This window comes from Tenrec ecaudatus, chromosome 12 (genome assembly GCF_050624435.1).
Source record: "Tenrec ecaudatus isolate mTenEca1 chromosome 12, mTenEca1.hap1, whole genome shotgun sequence".
Lineage (NCBI taxonomy): Eukaryota > Metazoa > Chordata > Mammalia > Afrosoricida > Tenrecidae > Tenrec > Tenrec ecaudatus.
Genome location: NC_134541.1, coordinates 87,938,606 through 87,963,902, shown reverse-complemented (window position 1 = coordinate 87,963,902; position 25,297 = coordinate 87,938,606). Strand labels below are relative to the sequence as shown.

General features: G+C 40.8%; 1 protein-coding gene across 2 annotated transcripts; it reads right to left on the bottom strand.

The window, feature by feature from the left end:
* Nucleotides 1–7,072: 7,072 nt before the first annotated feature.
* On the bottom strand, nt 7,073–22,604 carry MSMO1 (methylsterol monooxygenase 1). Of its 2 annotated transcripts, XM_075564235.1 has the most exons (6): nt 22,464–22,604; nt 13,580–13,865; nt 12,127–12,275; nt 10,802–10,928; nt 9,990–10,144; nt 7,073–8,054 (listed from the first exon to the last, which is right to left on the bottom strand). In XM_075564235.1, exons 2-6 carry the CDS (start codon nt 13,832–13,834, stop codon nt 7,859–7,861), a joined length of 882 nt encoding a protein of 293 aa, XP_075420350.1. In that variant the 5' UTR covers nt 13,835–13,865; nt 22,464–22,604; the 3' UTR covers nt 7,073–7,858. The 2 variants fall into 2 exon arrangements, with proteins under 2 accessions (XP_075420350.1, XP_075420351.1); XM_075564236.1 differs by lacking the exon at nt 13,580–13,865 and having other exon boundaries at nt 22,464–22,597.
* Between the last annotated feature and the right edge of the window lie 2,693 nt (nt 22,605–25,297).

Here is a 25,297-nt window from a genome sequence, read left to right as displayed (position 1 = left end):
AAACAAGCAAATGTGGTGAAGAAAGCTGATGGTGCCCGGCTATCAAAAGAGATAGCATCTAGGATCTTAAAGGCTGGAAGATAAATAAGCAGCCATCTAGCTCAGAAGCAACAAAGCCCACATGGAAGAACACACCGGCCTGTGTGATCATATGGTTCCGAAGGGATCAGGTATCAGGCATCAAAGGACAAAAAATATCATTGGCTGCACACTTTCATGATACGATCGCCGAGGACAAACGGGTGCATAAGCAACTGTGGTGAAGAAAGTTGATGGTGCCTGGCTATCAAAAGAGATAGTGTCTGGGGTCTTAAAGGCTTGAAGGTGAACAAGCGGCCATCTAGCTCAGAGGCAACAAAGCCCACATGGAAGAAGTGTTAGATTGGGGAAGGGAACATGAGCTCACCTTAGGCACACGGAAGAATTACGACCAGCTGAGATGCAAACATAGCAAAAGGAGTTTTAATATTGGACTAGCTCGAGCTAGGGCCTCCTTCCCTCCACTGACCAGTGCAGCGGGACGTATCGTCTAGAAGGGAATCAGTCCTGAGTTCTTTGTTCCCTGGGTTTTTATGGGGCCAGGGACGAAGGGGGGGGGGCAGTCCAGTGTTGCTGTTCTTTAAATTTATTGGAGAAAACTTCTGGCATCAGCGTTGTCCAGTGGTGGTTGGCGAGTAGTTCCGCGCATATTCTCTTGACTGATCAATTGGGGGTGGTGGTCGCTGCTTCCTACTGGTCAGTCTGTGGCAGGTGATGCCTTCTCTGACAGAATTACCTCAATGTTCAGGAATCTGAAATTAGAGCTTAAGCCTGCCTCAGACTTTGGTTTTATACAGCCTGTCATGGTGCTGGTGCTGGCAGTTGTAAACCAGGGCCCCACATTAGCACACCAGCCTGTGCGATCATGAGGTGTCAAAGGGATCAGGTATAAGGCATCATCATCATCAAAAAAAAATCTTACCATAGTGAATGAAGGATGAAATTCAGAGTGGAGACCCAAAGCCCATTTGTCAGCCACTGGAGATCCCCTCACAGAGGGGTCTAGAGGAGGAGATGAGTCAGTCAGCGTGCGATGTAGCACCGATGAAGAATACAGCTTTCCTCCAGTTCCTAAATGCTTCCTCTCCCCCAACTACCATGATCCGAATTCTACCTTGCAAGTCTGGATAGAGCAGAGGTTGTACAGTGGTGCAGATAGGAGCTGGAGGCACAGCTGGAGGCATCCAGGGTGGATGATACCTTCAGGAACAGGGGTGTGAGGGGTGATACTGGGAGAGTAGAGGGTGAGTGGGTTGGAAAGGGGGAACCGATTACAAGGATCTACATGTGACTTCCTCCCTGGGGGACGGACAAGAGAAAAGGGGAGGGAGATGCCAGATAGGGCAAGATATGACAAAATAATAATTTATAAATTATCAAGGGCTCATGAGGGAGGGGGGAGCAGGGAGGGAGGGGAAAAAAGAGGACCTGATGCAACGGGCTTAAGTGGAGAGCTAATGCTTTGAAAATGATGAGGGCAAAGAATGTACAGATGTGCTTTATACAATTGATGTATGTATTTGTATGGATTGTGATAAGAGTTGTATGAGCCCCAAATAAAATGTTTTAAAAATATGTATTGGCAAAAATAAAATTGAATTGTATCGATTTCTAAAAATAAATAAATAGTTAAAAAAAATTGGCATTCTATGATGCTCACCCTCCTGGGACAACCGCTGAAGCCAAAATGGGTAAACAAGCAAATGTGGTGAAGAAAGCTGATGGTGCCCGGCTATCAAAAGAGATAGCGTCTGGGGTCTTAAAGGCTTGAAGATAAACAAGCAGCCATCTAGCTCAGAAGCAACAAAGCCCACATGGAAGAAGCACACCAGCCTGTGTGATCACAAGGTGTCGAAGGGATCAGGTATCAGGCATCAGAGAACAAAAAACCATATCATTGGCTGCACACCTCCATGATAAGATCGCTGAGGACAAACGGGTGCATAAGCAAATGTGGCGGAAAAGTTGATGGTGCCCGGCTATCAAAAGAGATAGCATCTGGGGTCTTAAAGGCTTGAAGATAAGCAAGCAGCCATCTAGCTCAGAGGCAACAAAGCCCACATGGAAGAAGCACACCAGCCTGTGTGATCACAAGGTGTCGAAGGGGTCAGGTATAAGGCATCATCAGAACAAAAAAATCTTACCATAGTGAATGAAAGGTGAAGTGCAGAGTGGAGACCCAAAGTCCATTTGTCGGCCTCTGGAGTTAATGCTTTGAAAATGATGAGGGCAAAAATGTAGAGATGTGCTTTACACAATTGATATATGTATGTATTGTGATAAGAGTTGTATGAGTCCCTAATAAAATGTTTTTAAAAAGAAAGAAAAAAGACTGATGATGGAGCCAAATTTCACGAGTTTCTTAAGATCTAAATAAGTCTCTGCCTCCCACTCCCCCCAAAAAAGGACCAAAACCTTCACAACATCATTAAATGTAGAGAAGTTGTCAAGCAGTTTGTCTTGCTTGGACCCACAACCAATGTTTATGGAAGCAGAGACACATCTGTCAAGATATCAAATGATGCATGTCATTGAGTAAATCTTTCCCATAATCCCTCTCTTTAGAGTGTTGCAAGCAAGGAGCTTACTTTGATGATGAAAGGGCACCCAACCCAAGCCATTGTATTTTCAATCGCCTGATATACATGTGAAAGTTGGACATTGAATAAGGAAGACCTAAGAAAAATGTTGAAGTGTGGTGCTGGACAATATTTAAAGTACCATGGACTACCAAAAGAACAAGCCAATCTGTCTTGGAAGACGTACAGCAAGATCTTCCTTGGGGGATAAAATGGTGAGATTTCATTTCATATATTTTGAGAATGTCAGGATACCAGTCCTTCGGAGAATATCATGTTTGCTTAAGTGGGGGGGCAGAAAAAAAGAAGGCCCTCAAAGAGGTGGACTGACACAGTGGCTGCTACAATGGACTGAAACACAAGTACAATTGCAAGGATAGCACAGGACTGGGCAATATTTCATACTGTTGTACATAAGGTCACTATGAGTCAGAACCAATGGCATCTAACAACAAAAAATTGGCAGTGGTAATGAGATTCTTTGTATCACAAATCCAATTTTGTCCAAAGGCCCAAGTGTTTTTAGTTAGGATATGTATATAACATACTAATTAATTGTCATACCTCTAAGCATAGTCTTTTAATTATGAAATTAACTGTAAGCTTTCCAACTATTTAATACAATCCAAATAAATCATTTAAAGAAGAATCTTTGTTTTCAAGAATAAGAATCATACATATTTTTGTAGCCAGTTTTCAATATTTTTTTCTTATATCTCAATGACCAGGTGCAAAGAGATAAACTGGTCAGTAGCTTAATTTAGGTTAACCTTACATGGAAAAAGTATAGCCAATAAATTAAATTATCTTTCTGATATTTAACAGAGTATTACTGAATTCTAGGTGACCACTGGTAAAGAGACATCTTTTTCAAAGGACCCACTTCCTGAAATTGAAAATAAACAAAGGAAAACATTTTGGAAGTATTAACTGAGATTATTATAGATGACATGGGTCTCCCAGAGTAGTGAAGAGACCAATTTTTCAAAAACAGATAGCTAAAACAACCAGCCTTGGGATCTTGAGTAACTTATTATTCCTCCCATGCTGTTCAGAACAGCATCCAGATCATAGAGATTAAATGAGAACACGCACTGGAAGTCTGCAATAGGATCCAGGGTACAGTAAATGCTCAGTGATAACTAGTTTGAGAAGAGTGCATGCGAATGTACCAAGTTGTTAGAAAATGAGCACCATTTCCAAAAGGTGACCCTCTCAACCTAAATGCTAACTAATAAACAAAAACACCACTGACATTGAGTCCATTATCATTCATAGTGACCCTATCTATGGTTTCTGAGACCATAAACCTTTTCAGAAGCTTAACTCAGGCTAACTTTAAATGTCAAAGTGCTCGTCACCAGTAAATCCTATTATAACCTTGCCTGTATTTAACAGATAGTGCTACTGCATTCTAGGTGACACATTGGCTCAGCTTCATCTTGGGCTTGAACAACTGACCTCACAGTTAGCAGTCCTACACTACAAGCCCACCAGAACTCTGAGAGTGCTAAACACTATTAACATATGCTGTAGTGAACTTCAACTCACGGTGACTCCGTATGTGTCAAAGTAGAACTGTGCACTATAGGGTTTTCATAAAGTGGTAGTTTAGGAAGAAGACTGATAGGCCTTTCTCTTGAGAATGCTGATTGGACTTGAACATCAATCTTTCAATTACAAGCTCATTAAGTTTGTACCACTCCAGATGCCTATGTATCAAGATGTCTATATATCCATGATCAAGTAATGAAAGGTAGAAAATATTTCCTTAAGATATTCCACAACTAAATAGCATTTTAAGTGCACCCCAAAATTTGAGAATTAAAAAGTAGCATACATATACAAATAAAGTTAAAACCTTCTGAATTCCTTATCTGAACCCATTGTGATATGTAGACTTATTGTGCCAACCTGGCCAATAGACACGTGGGATTAATAAGGTTCAAGTTTAATTGAAGGGCAAAGAAATAAATAGCTCAGCAAGACTCACTTTTGTCTCTTGCTCTGTGATGATCAGACCAGTGTGGCCACTTAGCTAGTTCTCTGCCTCAACTTGTGAGCTACACTATCTGTGGGACAACCAACCCATGGACCATGTTGCTATAGTTTGAGGTTCCTTTGAGACCTGCTTCACCACACTGATGGTGTGTACATCACTTGAGCTGGGGACTATCAGACCCTGCCATCTGGTTGACTGTTGGTGACCTGCTCTGCTGTTTGCTGCCTGTGGCCAGACTGGCTATATTATAATGCTTTACAGAAGACTCAGTTGTCTGCTTCCTTGACTTGCACCCAACCCTTGTGAGTTGAACTGAGCCCTCTGTACTGCTCTGTGGACTAATTCGCTGTTTATTACACACACACACACCCCATATGCGAGTTTGTGCCAGCCTAGCCGATAAACACAGATAAACACAAGTAGGATGAATTGAAGGGCAGGGGTATAAATGGCTCAGTGAGCCTCGCCTTGCTTGTCTCTCGTTCTTTAATCATTGGACCTGCGTGAGGCTGCTTTGCTTGTTCTGTGCCTCAATTTAAAGGGGTACACTACCTATGGGATGCCTAGCCTGTGGACTGTGTCGCTGTAAGTTAAGGTCCCTTTAAGCCCTAACGATTGGAATGTTCGTCTCTAGAGCTGGGGACCCACAGATGGTGACCTGCCTTGCTGTTTGCTGCCTGGGTATATAAAGCCCAGCTCTCTCTACAGAAAGGGACTGGCAACTGGCACTCTCAAGCCTTAAAGGACTGCTAGTGTCTCACTGCTTTATAAGATAATTTCTTATATTATCTATCTGTATATAATTTAAAGGTTCATTTCTTGTATTATATATCTTTATAAATATATTTATATAATATATATGTATATCTATATATACATATATATACCATAGTGAATGAAGGGGGAAGTGCAGAGTGGAGACCGAGGCCCAAGATGGGTCAGTCAGGGTACGATGTCGTACCGATGAAGAACACAGCTTTCCCCCAGATTCTGGATGCTTCCTCCCCCCAACTACCATGATCCTAATTCTACCTTGCAGGACTGGATAGGGCAGAGGTTGTACACTGGTGCATATGGGAGCTGGAGGCACAGGGAATCCAGGGTGGACGATACCTTCAGAACCAGGGGTGTAAGGGGTGATGCTAGGAGAGTGAAGGGTGAGTGGGTTGGAAAGGGGGAACTGATTACAAGGATCCACATGTGACCTCCTCCCTGGGAGAGGGACAGCAGAGAAGGGGGGGGAAGGGAGACCCCGGATAGGGCAAGATAGGACCAAAAAACAATCTGTGGATTATCAAGGGCTCATGCGGGAGGGGGGAGCGGGGAGGGAGGGGAAAAAAAGAGGACCTGATGCAGAGGGCTTAAGTGGAGAGCAAATGCTTTGAGAGTGATTAGGGCAAAGAATGTACGGATGTGCTTTATACAACTGATGTATGTATATGCATGGATTATGATGAGAGTTGTATGAGCCCCTAATAAAAAAATTTAAAAAAAGGAAAAAAAATATATATTTATATATAATTACTAGCAATCTAGTTTGTCTCTCTAGAGAACCCTGTCGAACACACCATATATACTCGGGTATAAGCCGACCTGAATATCAGCTGAGGCACCTAATTTTACTGCATAAAAAATGTGCTGAAAACCCAGCTTATACACAAGTATAACTGTATGATACATATAAAAAGGATATGATATATATAAAATCATGTGTCCTGGTTTTGTTTCTCTAAAGAACCATGTCTAACACACCCATTCACTATAGTTTCAAAGAAGAAAAAGTGCATGAGAAATGGTTCCTTATTATAAAACCCTAATAACCACAAGGAGCTCAGCATTCGGCTATTCACCTAATGGAGTCCATCCAGAGATGCCTGCAAGAAAGGCTTGGGCATTTGCTTTCAAAAACCCGACTTTGGACATTCAATGAAGCATTTCTCTTACACCCCAGGTCGCCACAAAATTGGACTAAACTTTGAAGCCATTTTTAAAAAATAGAATGATCAATTCTTGATCTCTTGTGCTATCAAGTCTATTCTGACTCACAGGGACAACGAAATCAAACATGGTCCAGTCCAGCGGTGCCACCCCGGCAATATTGTCCCATTTTACAGCCACTGTGTCTACTCAGCTCACTGAACAGCTTCCTCTTTTTCATCCATTCTCTACTTGAGAAGAATCAGACCTAACAATGGTTAGGCTCAATTCTGTCATCTGTATAGAAAGACCTAAATTTTCTATGGAGAAAAAAGAGCTCCACTCTATCAGGTCAATAGAATTTCCTATAAAAGGTAAGAAAATTACATGTTGAAACTTCCAGGAAATATTGAGCAAATAAAATACTTTAAAAGAAAATTCCCTTTTCCATAAAACTGAGTAATTTAATGGTATCTGCAAGTTCTTATATTAATCAAATGAAAGGTAAGAGATGATGCTCAAAAATGGAACCAGATGAGACAATACCACATTTATTTCGATAGCAAAGTGAAAATACAGCAAGCCAACTAATATTATTTCAAAATACAGATTTAAGAATGAAAACTTGATACACACAAATGAAAGTGTAAATAGCAGAAATAAAGCTCAATTAAAAAACACGCAGTATTTGAGAAGCTTTAGACTAAGTATCCCACTTACATTCATTCAGATAAGTTTCTACTTATAGGTGGCAGTAGCACACTACAATCAGAGAACTCCTTACAGAAAAGGCGAAGCCCTGCCTACCGGGTACTTTTGGACAGCGCCGAAGTCCTATGGGCGGCTATTCTTGGAGATTCATCAGGTTTGGCCACTCATTGGGTTCAACTCATGATATTTAGATTTTTTAGGCATATTCTAGAGTGTCTAAAGTTCAATATAAGCCCAACACCATAATTCGTACCTTTCTGAAATAGGCACTACACATTTTAAAGATTTAAATACCAATTTCAACTTTAGATCTATGGCATTTTGGGGGAGGGGGAATGATAAATTAATACTTCTTCCAGTAGTTAAAACTTTTTTTTGTAAGGTTAGCAAAATGGCATTTAAAATCTCCCATTGAAAGGACTTAAGTATATATTTATTTGTACATAAACAAGACTTGTATGTGGAATGGAAACAGTTGCCATAAGGAAGATAATTAAAAGCTGTTCATTTTTCTCCGGTAGCAGCCACGACACATGCTTGTTTAAGAAGCAATTGTTAGCTACTACTAACAATTTCAGTTCAAAGAAACATGTGCTATCATCAAGAGGGTCTACTCAGCCTTCTTCTTCAATTTCTTCTTCCTTTCCATGTAGGCATTATACTGAGAGTCTGTTCCAAAAAGTTTATCCCACCATGTAAAAGTTGAAGCATAGTTTCCATTAAAGTTCATGTGGTGAAAATCATGGTGCCGCGAACCACAGTAGAAAGGTATGAAATTTAAAGGGTTGAGAGGAACATAATACCCACTGAAATAAAAATGGTAAAGATTATTAAGGAAATGTATGCATGCCAAGTAAGTGACACTGCCACTTACAAATTACATGCTAACTGATCCCAATTACATTCTTACTTAAATTTATTTACCAGAGACAAAAATTCATAGAAACCATTAAGTAGTCTGGAAAACATATTAAGGAGGAAAATACTAGACAAGATCTATGGCTATCGTATACTTCAAGGATGTAAGACAAGAAATCTTTAGCTGTAAATGTTCAAGAATTGTGAAAGTTAGATACTAACTAAGGCAGACAGAAGAATTGATGCATTTGAGTTGTGATGCTGGAGAATATTAAGGCATCATGGATTGCTAACAGGACAAACAAATCTGTTTTGGAAGAAGTAAGGCCAGAGTGCTCTCCAGGGCAAGGATAAGACTTAGGCTCACAGGCTTTAGACATTTTATCTCATCAGTCCCTGGAGAATGGCAACATGTTTGGTAAAGTAGAGGGGCAGCAAAAAAGAGGGCGGCCCTCAAGATGATTGACACAGTGGCAAAAACAATGGGTTCAAGAATAGGAAACATTTTAAGGATGGTGCAGGGCAGTGCAGTGTTTCGTTCTATTGTACAGAGGGTTGCTATGGGTCATAACTGTCTAGATGGCACCTAACAACAAAAACATAAAAATGCTAACAGTATACAAAGGTCAACAGTTCAAAACCACCAGCCAGTTCCGCAGAGGAAGGATAAGGCTTTCTACTCTAGCAAAGATTTGCAGGCTGCAAGACTCACAAAGGTAGTTCCACCCTGCCCTTTGGGGCCGATATGAGTCAACAATGACTTGACAGCAGAGGAAGTGATGCCCCACGGGGATAACTGATGATGTTCCCTAACATAAAATGACTATGATGTCTCTAAGGTGAACCAAATATATAAGCCATATATAGATGAATGGACTGTGGGCTTGCACTTAATTCCAGCCACACCCTAAGAACGATTGTTCTTATGACATGGCAGTGCTTCATGCTGATCCTCACGAAGAGATCACTGAAGATATGGGCATGACAGCAAAGTGTGGTGAAGAAACTAGATCCTGTCCAGCTATCAGAAAGAAAAGCATCTGGGGTCTTAAAGACTTGTTTTCAAACAAGCAGCCATCTAAGTGAGGTATCAACTAAGTCCACTTGGAAGAAGCACACCAGCCTGCGTGATCCAGGGCTGTAAATAATGCAATCTAAATCTAAAGGAGGGAATTGCATCAGAGCTTAAGCTGTGAACACCTGGTTTGCAGAAGGCTATGGATGACACTGGAAGCCCGCAATCCATGTGCAGGTCCATCCATGGACTAAGCCTTTGGAGAAGCTCCCTAGGTCCTAGTTGAGGGATGGGAATAGCCCTGTTAGCAGACAGTATTGTAAAGTTGATTACGGAAGATGGAGTTAGGTCAAAATGTATGATCACAGTTTTTATGTTTTACATCGTTATTCTTGTTTTGGATTTTTAAAAATGTTTTCCTTTATATGAAATCCAGAATAGGTAAATCTAGAGACAGTAATTGGATTAATGGTCTCTTGGGCATATGGTGGCAAGGGAGGTTGTGGGGAGATGGAGAGCTAATTACAGTGAACACAAGAATGAAGAAAATATCCTAAAACTGAAGTGGTGATGGCTGTAACACTCTCTTGATGTGGTTAAACTACTGAATATCTGGTATGAGGATTATATGCTAACAAAACTGTTAGAAAAAATGGAAATAAATAAAGAGCCAGGAAAAAAAGTTATAGCACAGTATAAGTAAAAGCCCTTTTGTATTATAAAAATATGCATTACTTGAGTTTTTATCCAATGATTAGTCTATTACCAAAAAATTAACAAATTAACTTCTATTAGTCCACAGATAATCTTTTAACAATGAAAAACAAAGATTTTATGATACTTAATCAGATTAGAAACCGTAACTCACCTATGGACATCAATAGTTTCTATCAAACGAAAAGCCACCCATGCCCAAAGAAAAAAGACATGATCACATAAAAGCAGGATCCCAATAAAAAATCCAGTTCCAAGGATTATGGTTTCTGCAGGATGTGCATATTCAGCCTCCATTCCAAATGGAGCCTAAAACAAATTGATAAAAATTTCCTTAATATAGTCTATATCATTGGTATACATCACTTTATAAAATCATACTATTTCTTAGCAGTAATTTTTAATAAAATATAGCCTTTCATTTAACGATTGGCCTGAAGTATAATTTTGACTGTTGCCTTTGAATTGACTCTAGCAGGACAGGAATGCTTTAGTGTCAGTATATCATGTAATCAGGATCATTGAAGAAAGTGACATTGATTTGTCAAAGCCAAGTCAAAGCAGTTTAAAAAAATCTAAACATTTTTACTTTTGTGCCAGTCAGTAATGTGATAAAAAAATGTTAACCTCCAGTAGCTAGCTGCCTTATAAGTTTCAACAGTAAAGTACACCACCGAGGTTACTGTCAAATGGGTAGGTGGATTCAACTGTGTTAGGAGATTGCTGGACCACAAATGTAAGAAAGTTGAAATGTTTCATGTAATTTTTCATTTTTAACTTCAGTTCACAGTGAAATTTAGATTCTAAAGATAATTTGTAAAATTGACTGTATACATGAGCTAAGTTCTTATATTCATGCCAAAGAGGAAGGACATAAAAAGATCACCAATTATTTTTTAATGGTCATACAATAAAAATGATTTTGTGCTTAATTAAAAAAATGTTTTAAGCATAACTCTAACATACCTGAAATTCATGGTGAACTTTATGAATATATTTATATATTCTTTTGTGGTGTAAGAGTCGATGCATGAAATAGTGCCAAGTATCCTCAATCACAGCACAGCAAAAGCATTTGAGCAAAAGCATATACCTTGAAGGCAAAAATATTGAGTATGAAATAATATTTACATAAACAGCCTGCAATCTTATTCAAGATCATGGAATCATTATATGAAATGAAATACCCATCTACTGAATATATTAATCAACTAATTATCAAAACTACTAGAAACAAGATGGCTACATGTTATGTCTTAAAGGGCAGAAATTAAACATTTTCATTTCTAATTCATTTTGACAAAAATTCACATGTGAAATCAGAGTTACACCAAATCATAAAGTTATAGTATAAAAACAAGTTGGTATTTCAAAATGTTCATGGAAAATGGAATTAAAATATAATGAAAACTTCTATGATCTTTTAAAATACACAAAAATATTATTATATATTCAATATATATGCTGCTTGGAAAACTTTGTACACTTGACAAATCATTCTCTTATTTCTTTCATTCATTTACATTTGAAATTTAAAGTTAATATTTTCCTTAGTATTTTTAATACTAGTTTTCTTATGTTCAATGAAGCATATGCATTTGCATATAATAGAAAGGATTCTATAGAAATTTCCGATGCTAAAAACATATTCCAATAAAATGTTACACTAGAACAAAAAATATAAAAATTGATATTTTAAGTTTCCATTGTAGTTTACTTATATACATTTTATTTACTTGCAAAGTTTAGATTAAAAAAAGGGTAAAAGGCACACACATATATTTTAATTGTCCTTGGTGTAAACAGATCCGAAAGCAATCCTGCTAAACAAAAAGTTGGTCATTCAAGTCTGCTTAGGGGCACACTGGGAGGAAGGCCTGGCAATCGACTTCTGAGCATTCAGCCACTAAAACTACCTTTTACTCTGATGTACACGGGGCTGCCCTGAGTTAGGTTAAGTAGCTCTGGTGCCATAGTAGGTTACACACTGGGCAACCCCAAGATCAGCAGTTTGAAACCACCAGCAGCTCCGAGGGAGAAAGAGGAGGCTTTCTGCTCCCAAGAAGATATACAACCTTGGAAGCCCAAAGGGGCATTTCTAGTCTGTCCTATTGAAGTATTAGTCAGAAAAGATTTGACAGTGGTGAATTTTAGATGAGTCAAGTTAACCTGACTGCTCACTGGTTTAATGTTATTATAACTACTTATTGCAGTAATCAATTGTTTCAGATTATATTTAACTGAGTAATTATCTATGATTCAGTATGAAAATCAAATTTTTATTTTCATACCATTTTGGTATTCGTTCCCAATCGTAAGGAATACTGAAAAACTCTGTGAAATAATAGGTTCCACAAATCAAAGGCAGCTGGATACAAAAGTGATTAAAGAGAAGCACTTTAAAACATTTCCACTGGTTTTCCAACGACACGGACTTATCCTGTGGAGAAAAAGCATGAAACTTAATGTTAACTTCTGTGAGCACTAGTTTTGCTCCACATCATTCTATGTTCTACTAACTCCCAGGCAACACAACTCTCACCTCTCTTCTATATTCTTGGCAACTATGATCAATACATAATTTCAGATGAAGAAACTGAACATTCAAACCCAAGCATAAAGATTTGCAAACAAACCAGGAAGTACTAAAGAACAAACAACTCTCCAGTCTTTGCAGTCCCCAAATCATTCACATTATTTACTGTAAATGTCAGAGAAGAAAGCATGTGTTATGGTATGATTATAGTTTGGCCCTCCCTCAACTATTTTGGAAGGTGCATTGCCCATACTGATATTGGAGCTTTCATTACAAAAGTAAAAATACACTTGTAGTCATTTAATAGCATTCATTGCAGAAAGGGTATTTTTTGTTCATATACTGTGATAGGATTTAAAACTCTTTAGCTGAAAGATACACTTCAGAGATGTGTTCAATGGTTTCCAAAGGTGGGAAAGCCATTGCCTAAGGATGATGAAGCCCGAGATCTGGGTCCAAGTGAGAAAAGTGAGATCAATGTAGTGAGCTGCTCAAGAAACCGTCCCTGAACACCGATTTGTTTTGCATGTCCTATATTAAAGGCTCTCAGAATCAAACAGCTAAAATAAGCATCAAGACCTATCTGAGATGAGACAAATGCTGCACAAGTACTCACAATACATTTAGAAGGAAAATTCAACTTTAAAAAGCCCCAGCCAAGGTTTTTATCTATCAACAGACTTGTCAGGACAGTAAGGAATACAAAATTGCCCTATTAATACCCACAGCTCTCCATTCTTTGCCTTTTAGGTAGGTTAAGAATTAAAATTTATGAATCCCAAATAAAAAACTAATGTGTCCGCTTTACATTCTGTTCTTGAGATCCTGTCAGGAACAGTGTCAAAGCTGTGCTGTTCCAGGGTCTGAATCGCAGGCCGCTAGTGAGCTGGAAGGGTAAAACACACCCTGGACTTCAAAGACTTGGCAGGAAAACAATAATGCATACTATATCAGTAAATTTGTTTTGCTTTATAATTTTTAATCATCTATTGAAATGCTAATACTTTACAACCACCACATTACATAATATTTATTACAAATTTCACCTGATTATTTTTAAACTTTATGTATCCTATTCAAAATTGTTAAATTACGCATGTGGCTCACATTATATACTGGAAAGCCCTGACCTGGAGCCTCTCAAAACAAAGTTATTCATTTCAAATCTACTGAACAATAATATTCCATCTCTGGTTTATAATATTCACCTTTTGAATCTTGTACTTCCTCATGTAAGGTATAAATTGAAACAAAAAGCCAGGTAAACAGAGGAAGAAATAAAACGCCTCATGGCATATAAGAGAACCCCATGTTGCAATCTGGAACTTTGTGTAATTGTTCAACATATAGTTCCAAGCATTCATAAATGGTTCTTGCAGAGGATTCGCAGGTAAAAGGGAGTCCACATACTCCACGGCCAACGATGCAGAGCTAAAGATGCTGACACTCTCATTTGCTGCCATTTTCTAAATCCCTGCAGACAGCTTTAAGAGTCTGTGAAAACAAAATGAGTAGTAGGTAAGCTTTTTAAAAAATAAAATTCCAAGAATTAAAACAAGAGCAGCTTCTGATAATTTAACAGCAGCAATTACTTACCAAGTTCTCAGTTTTCAAACATGATCAAAACAAAAAAAATTCTAGCTGTCATAACTCTCTACTTCTAGATATCGATTTAAAAGCCACATCTGACTTTTAAAAGCATTATCTAAAAGAACAATAGTGGATAATTAATTTCACATTATTTTTAAATCTTTTAAGTGTGTTCTCCATGGTAAAACTTCCCATTTCAATGAACAGTGATTGGGATTTTTCAATGTCATTTACAGGCAAGTTAATCTATGAAAGAAAAGCCTGGCGCCCTTGACTACATTAGAATTGCATATTCATTCTTGGGAATAAAAAGAATCATAATCAAAATCAATGATCAGACAAGCTGGAAAAACATGCCAAAGAACTTATGACAAAAGGCTACAAAGTATGTTTTAGACATAAAAGGATGGAAAACTCAACCCCCAAAAATGATAGACCCTTCAGGGAAAAACAAGGAGAAACTCAAATTTTATTCAAAGAGAACATCCTAAGCCAGGCCTCTTTTAAAAACAAACAAAACCCGTAGTTGTTGTGGGTGTCATCCAGTCAGATGCAGCTCGTTCAAGTCACTGTACCACAGAACGATCCACCAGGCCATCCTGCAGCACCCTCACAAGAGATTTCCAGTAATTTACAATGTTTTAATACTAGCCAGGTTTTCAGTGTCTAATTCCTCTGAAGTGGACAGCCTATTATCTCCACTGAAGCCCCTTTACATTGGGTGGCCTTGTTGACATCTGAAATACCAGTGACACAGCCTTTAGCATTACAACACGAGTCACCACACTAGGACAAACTGACAAATGACAGCAAACTGCGTAGCAAACCTTTAAACATGCCCAGCACCCAGCATTGTTGGTCAGGGTATAAATTCTGTAACACTGCAAGGGGGTGGGGGTGCTAAAACTGTAGAAATATTGTTCAAAATTGGATGAAGGGTAATAAAACAAAAGATAAAAAAGCAAGCTCGTCAACAACTAGAGCAGATCTTCCCATAAACAATTGTTTGCAAGAATGAGGATATGCATGTACAACATATAAAGCTGTATTAGACAACTTCTGACTCAGGGGGCAGGGTTTGGCACCTCATCAGACCAGATTGGAAAACACTCATAAGGGTCAGCAGATAGACCTGGGACTATGTATCGGGATTTTGGTTGCCTCTTCTTTCGTTCTATGTTTGTCTACAAAAGATGGGCAGGGCACACACAATCCTGAGGAGAAAACAATGAGATGGGTGGTCCCAGGGGGACATGGGAGTGGAGGGGGCAGAGAGAGGGAGCAGGGAGCCAACAAACTTAGGGATAAAAGAACAAGAGATCTAAAATTGATAGTAAGGAGAGCATATAATACCTAGTGAAGTTTAATCAAGTACTATGTATCTGAGAGGAATTACTGAAACCCAAATGGAGGGTGAGCATGATAGTGGGACAGGAGGAAGGTGAAATGAAATAGAGGAAAGAAGGAGGAGACAAAAGCTATTTATAGAGGTACAGCTATAAGCATGTATATATGTATATATATAAATACATTAATTTATAATAAAAGGGGTAGAGGTCAATATACATATACTTATATGTTAAGTATCAAGATAGCAGAAGTACTTTGGACTTCTACTCAAGGCCTCCCTTCACACAACGTTGTTCTAATAAGCTGGTATTCTTTTTTTTGGGGGTGGTAGCTAAATTGTAACTTTTAAATTGGAAAACAAATATACAACTTGGAATGGATTTGAGGCAAACTGTGCCAGAAGTATATTTTCTTTAAGTGGCTAAACAAAGTTTAAAAAGCAAGTAACAAAAAAAGAAAATGTTTCTGGTACAGGACCAGCAGTACAAAAAATAGTTGCACTATTGTGGTTGACTGTCCACAGTGCACGCAGTTACACTTCAAGAACCACATGTTGACAGTTCCTAACTAAAACTACTGAAAAAAAGGCCTAACCAGACGTTCCCGTTTGACCAACTCCATGTAAGTTTAGGTGTGCAGAAGGGCTTAGCTATATCCAGAGTAAGCTACATGGAACATATTACTAGATCACTTTTCTAAAATAAGGTTTCAGGACAATGACAGTAAGATAAGGGAAGAGAATATGGAGGAATGAAGTCTTAATTACCACATATGCATATTCTTTTGACAGTGGGGGAAACCTTTTACAGATAAGTTACAAAAAAAAGGGCAAAAAACAATTTTGTAAAAGAAATGTAACACATTCTGTACATGTCTTCACTTATACAAACTCTTCATAGTTTCCTTGATCATCACCATCCTTATCTGTTTCCCTGATCACTTCAGAGCCTTCTCTCCCTACTTTGCCATCACGTGACCAAGTTCTGCTGCTCTAATATACAGCATACCATCCTGATCGAGCACCCGGAATGCGTCTCATTCCTTCTTCACTGCCTCTGTCCTTCCTTTCTCTTGCCTTCCTTGTCAGAAATTCCGGGAAGTCAATTGTGCCGTTACCATCAGGATCTTCTTCATTTACTCATGTCGTATAATTCTGCCTCCGTGGGATTCTGCCCAAGAGACTTCATTACGGTCCCCAATTCCTTTGTGGTTATAGTTTCGTCACCATCCTTGTCAAACAGTGAAAAAGCTTGCTTGAATTCTGCAATCTGCCCTTCAGTCAGTTGGTCAGCTATGCAGTAAGCTCCACTGCTCTTGGAGACATGTTCACACAACCACTCAGCTCGCTCGCTCCTCTCAGACGTAACCTGGTATTGTTTGATAATCACCTTCCCGACATGATTGCGGAAGACAAAACGGGTGCATAAATGTGAAGAAAGAGGATATATGGCTGGCTACAGCATCTGGGGTCTTAAAACAAGCAGCCATTTAGCAGAGAAGCAAATAAGCCCACACAGAAGAAGCACACCAGCCTGTGTGATCATGAGGTGTGACAGAATCAGGTCAAATAATCTGAAACCCATCTGTAGACGATTGGACATCCGCCCACAAAAGGATTACAAGCAAGGGATGATTCAACTAAGGTGCAGTACAGCACTGACAAAACACGCATCATTCCTCTAATTCCTGAATGCTTCCTCCCTCCCACGATGATGACCCAGTTTTACCATTCAAATCTGACTAGACTAGAGCACACACATTGGTACAGATAAGAGCTCTCAAAACATGTAAGTCAGGACAGATAAACCCCTCAGGAACTGTAGTGGGAGTAGCAATAACATTAGGCCAGGGGGATAGGGGGAGGAGTGCGGGGGGTGGAGAGAAAGGGGGAACCTATCACAAGGTTGAATATTCCCACCCTGGCGATGATTAACAGAAATATGGGTGAAGAGAGGCAAGATACAGCATCTGGAGTCTTAAAGGCTTTTAGATAAAACAAGTGGTCAACTAGCTGAGAAGCAACAAAGCCCACATGGAAGCATGAGGTGTCAATGGGATCAAGTATCAGGCATCAAAGACCCAGAATAAAAAATCCTATTGATGTGAATGAGGGGATGGTAGAGTGGAGACCCAAAGCCCATCTGTAGACAATTGGACATCTTCCCACAAAAGGGTCACAAGGAGACCAGCGAGTCAGGATGCATTATAGCAGATACAACTTTGCTCTAGTTCTTTAATGCTTCCTCCCCACCACTATTATGACCCCAATTCTACCTTACAAACCCAGCTGGACCAGAGCAAGTACACTGGTACAGATAAGAGCTCAAAACACAGGGAATCTAGGACAGATAAACCCCTCAGGTTCACTAATGAGAGTAGTGATTCCAGGAGGGTAAGGGGAAGGTGGAGGAAGAAAGAGAGAATGGATCACAAGAATCGACATATAACCCTCTCCGAGGGGGACAAACAACAGAAAAGTAGCTGAAGGGAGACAGAGGTTGGTGTAAGACATGAAAAAAAATTTTTTTTTCAATTATCAAGAGTTCATGAGGAAGGGAGGGAGGAGCGGGGAAGGAAGGGAATGAGCTGTAAACAAGGGCTCAAGTAGAAAGAAAATGCTTTGAAAACGATGATGGCAACATACGTACAAATGTGCTTGACACAATGGATAGATGTATGGATTGTGATAAGAGCTGTTAAGAGTCCCCAATAACATGACTTAAAAAACAAAACAACAAAAAAGTGCCTATTATATAAAAAAGATACGAAATAACAACAATAATATATAATTGACCAAGGATTCACAAGTGTGTGAGAGGGAGGGGAAAATGAGTTGTAGTCTCAGAAATTTACATGGGTAATTTACCCTGTCTTATTGGGGTCACGAGTAGGAATCAAGTCGATAGTGAGTTTGGAGTATCACTTAAAAATTGTTTTTGAAACTGGCCACATTTTAGTGACAGTAAACTGAACACTCACCAAATTAAAAATAGAAAAGCATAAAGATCATATTTCTAAAAATGTTTACTGCTGTATTTATGGATTGTGATGGATTAATTCTTAAGAAAAGAGAAAAAAAGGTCTTGGTAGAATTATTAGCACTTAAAATGCATCTTGATCCTCTAACTTCCCCCTCAGCCTCTTCTTCAGAGAGGACAATGTGAAGCTTGGCTACTTTCTTCAGGCAGGTCTCTGGATTTATTTTGCATCCTTATTCTTCTGTCTTACTTGTTCTAGGGCGACTTACCACAGAGGTGATTGTTTTACATCATGTGTCTCAAATTCCTTCTGTGCTTATGTATCTCTTCTCTACGACTGACCGGTTTTTCCATGTCCTGAGCTTACCTCATCAAGACCTGCTTCTCACTTATCCTTTCTCATTTTTGTCTTTTCCTTTGCATCCTGTCCCTTTCTTGAGAAGTTTCCCTAACCTCTATTCTCTCTTCCACAATCACCACCCTATTGCTTTCTTTGAACCAATCAGTGTCTTAATCAAAGGAGCAAGCCACCACACCTGCTCACTTCCCAGCCATTTGCAACGTCTATCTCCACCCTCTCCAAGGTATCTTCCCTGAGCTCCTAAATTACAAAAAAAGAACAACCAAACAAACTGCTCCAATAAGTACTTTTATGACCTTTAACCAAATCTAGCAATTACCTACCCATCGTGTAATACTGAACAAGTTATGTTACTTTTCTGAGCTGCAGTTTTACCATCTGTAAGTGCACACAACAATAACTCTTCCAATGATTCTAAACGAAGCATGGAAAGTACCTAGCATAGGACCAGGCACATATTATCGACAAGATGGTAACAATTATTGGGCACTATGTGCTAGGAACAAGGAGGAGGAAGCCTGAGTGGCACAGTGGTTTATGCACTGGACTGCTAAACACAAGGTCAGCAGTTCAAAATTACCAGCCACTCCATGGGAGAAATATGAGGCTCTCTACTCCAGAAAAGAGTAATAGTCTGAGAAACCCGAAGGGTAGTTCTTTTCTGTTCTATAGAGTTGTTATTAATCAGAACTGACTTGATGGCAATGAGAGTTTTTTGGTGAAGTATGCAAGGGATTGTATTACAAAAACACTTCACGCTAGCTAGAGATTAACAACATTAATCCTCACACCTTCGTGAGCAAAGAGATACTTTTATATTTCCAGTTTATAGATGCAAAACTATGTTGAAGCCAGCCTAAGCAACTTGCCCCAAGTCCTACACTTGACAAGTGAGTCATACTTCATGCAATATTATAATTAATATGAATAAAGCACACAGAAATAATTACAATAAGTGGCTATCTTCTGTTTTGACTTTTTTGTTAAAGCTACATGTTTTATGTAATGGAAGGCATTAAATGAAAAGATATTTTTGAAATAATACGGATTTTGATACAATTAATGGAACACACCTAATATAACTCATTGTAAAAGCAAACAAAAACCCTCACAACTGGATTAATACACAACATCATGATAAATGGGAAAAGATTGAAGTTATCTGGGATTTCAATTCGCATGGACCCACAATCAACACACATGGCAGTAGCAGTCAAGAAAACAAACACTACATTGCATTGGGCAGATTTGCTGCACAAGACTTCTTTAAAGTGTTTGAAGACTAAGATGTGCCTGAACCAAGCCATGGTATTTTCAGTCACTTCATATGCATGTGAAAGCTGGGTAATGAATACGGAGACAGGAGAACCGATGCATTTGAATGACAGTGCTGGCGAAGAACACCGCAAGCACCATGGACTGACAGGTGAACAATCAAATATCCTGGAGGAAGGGCAGCCAGAATACACTAGGGAAGAGAACACGGCAAGCCTCAATTGCATGTACTGGGCATGGGGAGGCCAGTTAAGAGACCAGTCCCTGGAGAAGGACATCTTACTCTGGTAAAGTAGTAATTGTGGTGTTAGGTGTTATTGAATAGGTTCCCACTCAAAGCAACCTTGTACAAAACAGAGCCCAATCCTGCACTATTGCCCTAACAATTGTTGGACGGATGAAGTCGAGGGTCACTTGAAAAAGGGAAGATCCTCAACAAGATGGACTGACACAGTAGCTACAACAATGCCTAAAATACAAGTTGTGAAAACTGTGCAGGGCTGGGCAGTGTTTATAGTACATGGTGTCACAATGAGTCACAACGAAACCTATCCGATGGCATTTCTACTGCCACATTGCTTCGTTAGATTCATGGCGTTCCACAGCCCCCCCATCGGATGGCAGCACATACCGAGAGAGGCAGCAAATGTAGATGAACATTCTATCCCTTCCAAGCTCTGAAAGGGTGATCTAGTGCTGCTCCAACAGAAATGGGGTGGTGGGGAAGGCCAGGAAGCATCAACAGAAGTTCTCATTTCCAGCAACATTTTTGTTGCTAAAGTCATCTATAAATTCTCTAAGAGAACAGATTTTTTACAGTTCTTCATACTTCCTTCTGAGCCCTCACTTGAACTGCCTTTGACATCTATACTTCTACCAAGTCTCTTCAAGGTAATCTTGAATTTTACTAACTTCCAGCCTCTACTAATTCCAAAATAACTCGTACATTTAAGTCTCTGCTAGCACACATCCAAATGAAACCGTAGTTCTCTAGTGTTGCTGTAACAGGAACACCCCAAGAAAGGTGGCTTTCACAAATAGAAATTTATTCTCTGAGTCAAGGTGGCTAGGATTCAGAGTGCGGGGTGCAGGTGCTAAGGAAAGATGCACTTGGAAAAAAAAGACTAGCTTTCTCTCGGTAGGATATGCAGAGGAAGGTCCTTACTCTTCTTTGTCCTGGGAAATCGTCCCCATGTTTGCTTCTTTCACCTCCTTGTTCAATCCATTTGGAAGAAGGCTTATACATCCATTTGCCGGGACACACATCAGTGAGGAAGGCAGGACAACACCTTGTTTTTTTTAGTTTTTCTAAACTTCCTAAGAAGAAATATTCTACTGTCTTCACCTTATTTTCTACTTGGTCTCTAGCAACTGCAATCTAGCTTTTCTTGCCTACCCCATGTGCTTAATTGACTCTTACTACAATCAAGATTTTAAAATCTGCATGATTTGATACGCCTCTTCTTGAAAAAAATTTCCCTTGGCTCTTGAAAGTCATGCGTTCACTCTGACATATAGTAACTTTGTGGTTACTAGGGCAGTTATTGGGCTAGCTGCTAGCCTCACCCTGGACCTCATGCCATCTAGTGCGATTACAAAGTACCCAAACCAAAATACGTAGTAAAACAATAAAGAGAATACTATGAGAACACATCTCTGAGTCAGAACTGACACAATGGCAGTGGATTTTATCTGAACACAGAGGACCATGACGTTCCTAGTGGGCATTTTCTAAATCGAGGCCAGAAGCAAATGGGAGAGGCGACCAGCCTAAAGAGAGGGAAAGCACGGTTCCTGGGAAGGTGCAAAGGCAGAATTAGGGTAAATGGCTCAGGTGTAAAGAGATAGGGCTTAGCGCTTTCCGATTCAGTATGTCTATTACATTTTTGAGAAGACTGGAGAAGTAGGATTAGAAAGTTTCCCGCCCCTCCTTCGCTTCTGACTACCCTAGATTCTAACTACTTTTGTTATAAAAAGCATGCCGATCTCTTTTCACCTTTATTTCGAAGCCTCTCCCTCAAACTCTAGATTCTGACTATGCAATAGTTCCCTGGCCAACTCCAATTCCATGGTTTAGACTAGGCATGTTAACGTATGCCCAAACGTTCAACAACTACGCCCCACGACTCCGGTTCAACACCGGTTCACTTAACCGGCAGGACTTGGCCTTCCACCGACGAAGGGAGCACCGTGGAGCGCCGTTCACCGCTAAGCCCTGGGGCTAGGGATCCCCTCCGGGGCCGCCCCGGCCACTCTGGCCGCACGCAGCTTCTCGCGTCGGGCCAGCAGTGTCCCCCCGCCCGTCCCCTCGCCAGCCCGCGGCGGCCACCGGGGTAAAAGCGCCCGTCGCTCTCACTCCCTGCTCTGCGGGCTTCCGAGAGACCGGCTCCCGTCCCGCAGCGAGAAGTCGGGCGCCGACGCAGAGGGCCCCCCGCTCCGGGCACCGCCCGCACCCATCGCCCCCGGTGCCCACCCTCGCGCTGGGCGTCGCGCAGCAGTGCCCAGGCCCGCCGGCTTCCCGCTCCCAAACCACGGTACCTGGACTGCCGGCGACCACTGCGGACCGCAGCCACCTCGGCGTGTCCGGCGTCGCGCGTCGGTACACGTCTCCGGCGGGGAGGGGAGGTGGTGCCAAATGAAGAGGAGCCGGCCGCTCCAGTGGTTAGAGGCCTTTCACCCCGCCCTCGCCTCGCTGTGATTGGTCTGCACGTTCGCAAGCCTGCGTGACTCGAAGACGAAGTCTCCGGCCATTGGCTCCGCGGATGGAGTGAGCCTAGTGCGACCCGCAGGGGCGGGCAGCCATTGGCAGCGCCCCCGGGAGCCAGGTAGGGACCGCGCGAGGAGGCGGGTCCCACTGCCGCCCCGCGCCGGTGCCCAGTCGCCCAGGCGGCTGCGCCCCCGGGGCTTGCGACGCGCGCTCCGTTTGTGGAACTGAGGTGTAAAGAAGCTTCCTTAGGACGTGACTCCTTTAGGATGTAGCCGCACATCGCCAACATCCGGGGGAAAACAGTCTAGAGCAAATAAAGGGTTTGTTGTTGCTGCTCCCCGTTGCTGCCGGGTTCGTAGACGTTGGCCCCACCTTCTGATTCATCTTGGGTTGACATGATGCTCCCCCAGCCGCGGTGTCCTTGAATAAATCCCTGCATAGGAAACGCAGCCTTAGTGGCGCGCTGGTTACGCGTTCTGTGGCCTGCAGGTCCAAAGCACCCGCCGCTCCGAAGGACGGGGGTTCTACTCCATGCTCCCCACACGTGCAGTTCTAAGAGTCTGAATAGGCACCTTGATGTGAGCTTAGTTTTGGAATATGAAAGAGAGAGCGCTCTTGATGCCGATCAAACCCATCAGCCGCTCTGCAGAACAAACACAGGGCTGCCTGCGCCATGATTGGACTCCTCAAGCAGCCATTCTACTCTGTCCTTTAGGGTGGCTATGAGTTGGGATCCACTCCGTGATCCTTCCATTGGCCACACGAGGAAGCCAAAACCATGGGAAACTGTAAAATGATATTAATGCTAAAAGTAAGTAACACCTCAGAAGGTTGGACAAGCCCAAGACTCCTGGAAGCTTTATGACTATGTATATGTATATACATATATATGTCAAATCTGACAGCAACAAGTCCTTCCTTTGTAAACTAACTTCACTGATCCTTTAAGATTGTCTCTTCTACACCAAAGTTAATTGGCTTAACAGTTCACAAAAAATCTTCCACAATCTACTTTGTTGAGTTGTGACTGGGGTCTCAAAGGTTCGTGAGCAGCCATCTAAGGTGTAAATATTGATCACTTTTCATTCAGAGGAAAGAAAGATGACAATTGAAAGACATATTGAAACAATCCATTAGACTAATGTAAGCAACCATCAGTCTGTACAACCCTGAAACCAGAGAAACTAGGTGGTGTCCAGCTACCACTACCAATTGGTCTAAAAGGATCACATTAGATGGTCTATGACAGACAGTATGGCAAGTGTAGAGCAGAACTCAACACCTAGACAAGACCAGGCTAAATGGTCAGATAGACACTGGTGGAACCCCCCCAAGACTAGAGCCCTCTGTCTTCCTTCTGGTCTGGAACTGAACTCACCAGAGGGCTAGAATAATCATTTAAGATGAAAAATTTAAAGGGCAGCATATACTGAAGAATCCAGTTCAGAGGGTAGGAAAGAAGGAGGAGTGGAAACAGGAAACACAGGGAGGGGGAATGGTATAGGAGAGGCCTCACAATGGATACGTTGAAATAGAAAGTTTCTGAATTGCTTAAGGCAAAACTATGATCTGCTTTGTAAACTTTCATCTAATTCATAAAAATTAAAAAAGAAGAAGAATGTTCCTTCTTATTCTCTGGAGGTCCTTGTTCATTCTGGAAAAAAAAGTTGGTAGATATTTAACATATCAATTTCTGTTTTCCAAAACATGTATCCCTGTATATTGTATGTGACATTTCTTTAATCATAGATTGTAAATGACATAACAGTAAAAACTCAATTTGCTATAGTTGCAGCAGTTTCGCTAGAACTAGCAACTTGTTTGCAAATGTCTTGGTCTCACTTTTAATGGTTGTACTCTTTAATTGTCGAGGTCTTGTTTCCAACATCGTTTCACATAATTGTAAGGTTCTGCTGCTGACCACAAAGTCTTTTAAACATTCTGCCTCCTGTGGGTGCTACTGTACTGTCCTAACACTGCACATGGGTGCACGGCATTTCCTCCTTAGCATTCTCTGCTGCAAAGTACGCAGGTGTGGTAGTTACATAATTTCATGTCAACTTGAAGATCTAAAAGTGTCGGGGTGAGGTCTAGCCTTTCAATCAGGTCACAGCCTGATGGTACCTCCTGGTGGGCATGGCTTTCTCAGAAGGAGGATTCTGGGAACCTCCCCCCTTCTCTCTGTTTTCACCTTTCTGCTGGTGAGCCACTCTGCGACCTATGAGCCCTGAGATGCAGTCACTGCCATTGGATCCACAGACTTTGCACCCACTGAGCTGTGATCACTGTGCATTCTGCATTGTTTCATGTGACTGTGTGAGTCTTATGGACCTAGGGACTTGATCTGAATGGGGCTGGGATGTTTGCTTGATGTATAATTATCTCTTGATATAAAGCTCTTTTCTATACATATATGAGTGTCCCTGGATTTGTTTCTCTAGTCAACCCAATCTAACACAGCAGGGTAAGATCTGGAGACAAATCCAGAAAAGATATACAATCCTTTGTCTGGCCTCATCTCATGCCATCTCTCACTACTAAAGTATGCTGTACAGAGTTCAGGTGGTTGAATAATATGTGAACTTCAATGGTCAATTAAAGAAAAGACATGCATTTAACAAATTCACACAAGTACTCTATTTCAACGAGGGAGACTCTACGTAGT

Bases quoted from the DNA above. Each gene is read 5' to 3' on its own strand.
- MSMO1 (XM_075564235.1), bottom strand. From the start codon at position 13,834: ATGGCAGCAAATGAGAGTGTCAGCATCTTTAGCTCTGCATCGTTGGCC. The intron at 10,929-12,126 runs GTATGAAAATAA...TTTGCCTTCAAG, and splicing joins TGGGAACGAATACCAAAATG to GTATATGCTTTTGCTCAAAT. The intron at 10,145-10,801 runs GTATGTTAGAGT...AATTTGTTTTAG, and splicing joins AAGTTCACCATGAATTTCAG to GCTCCATTTGGAATGGAGGC.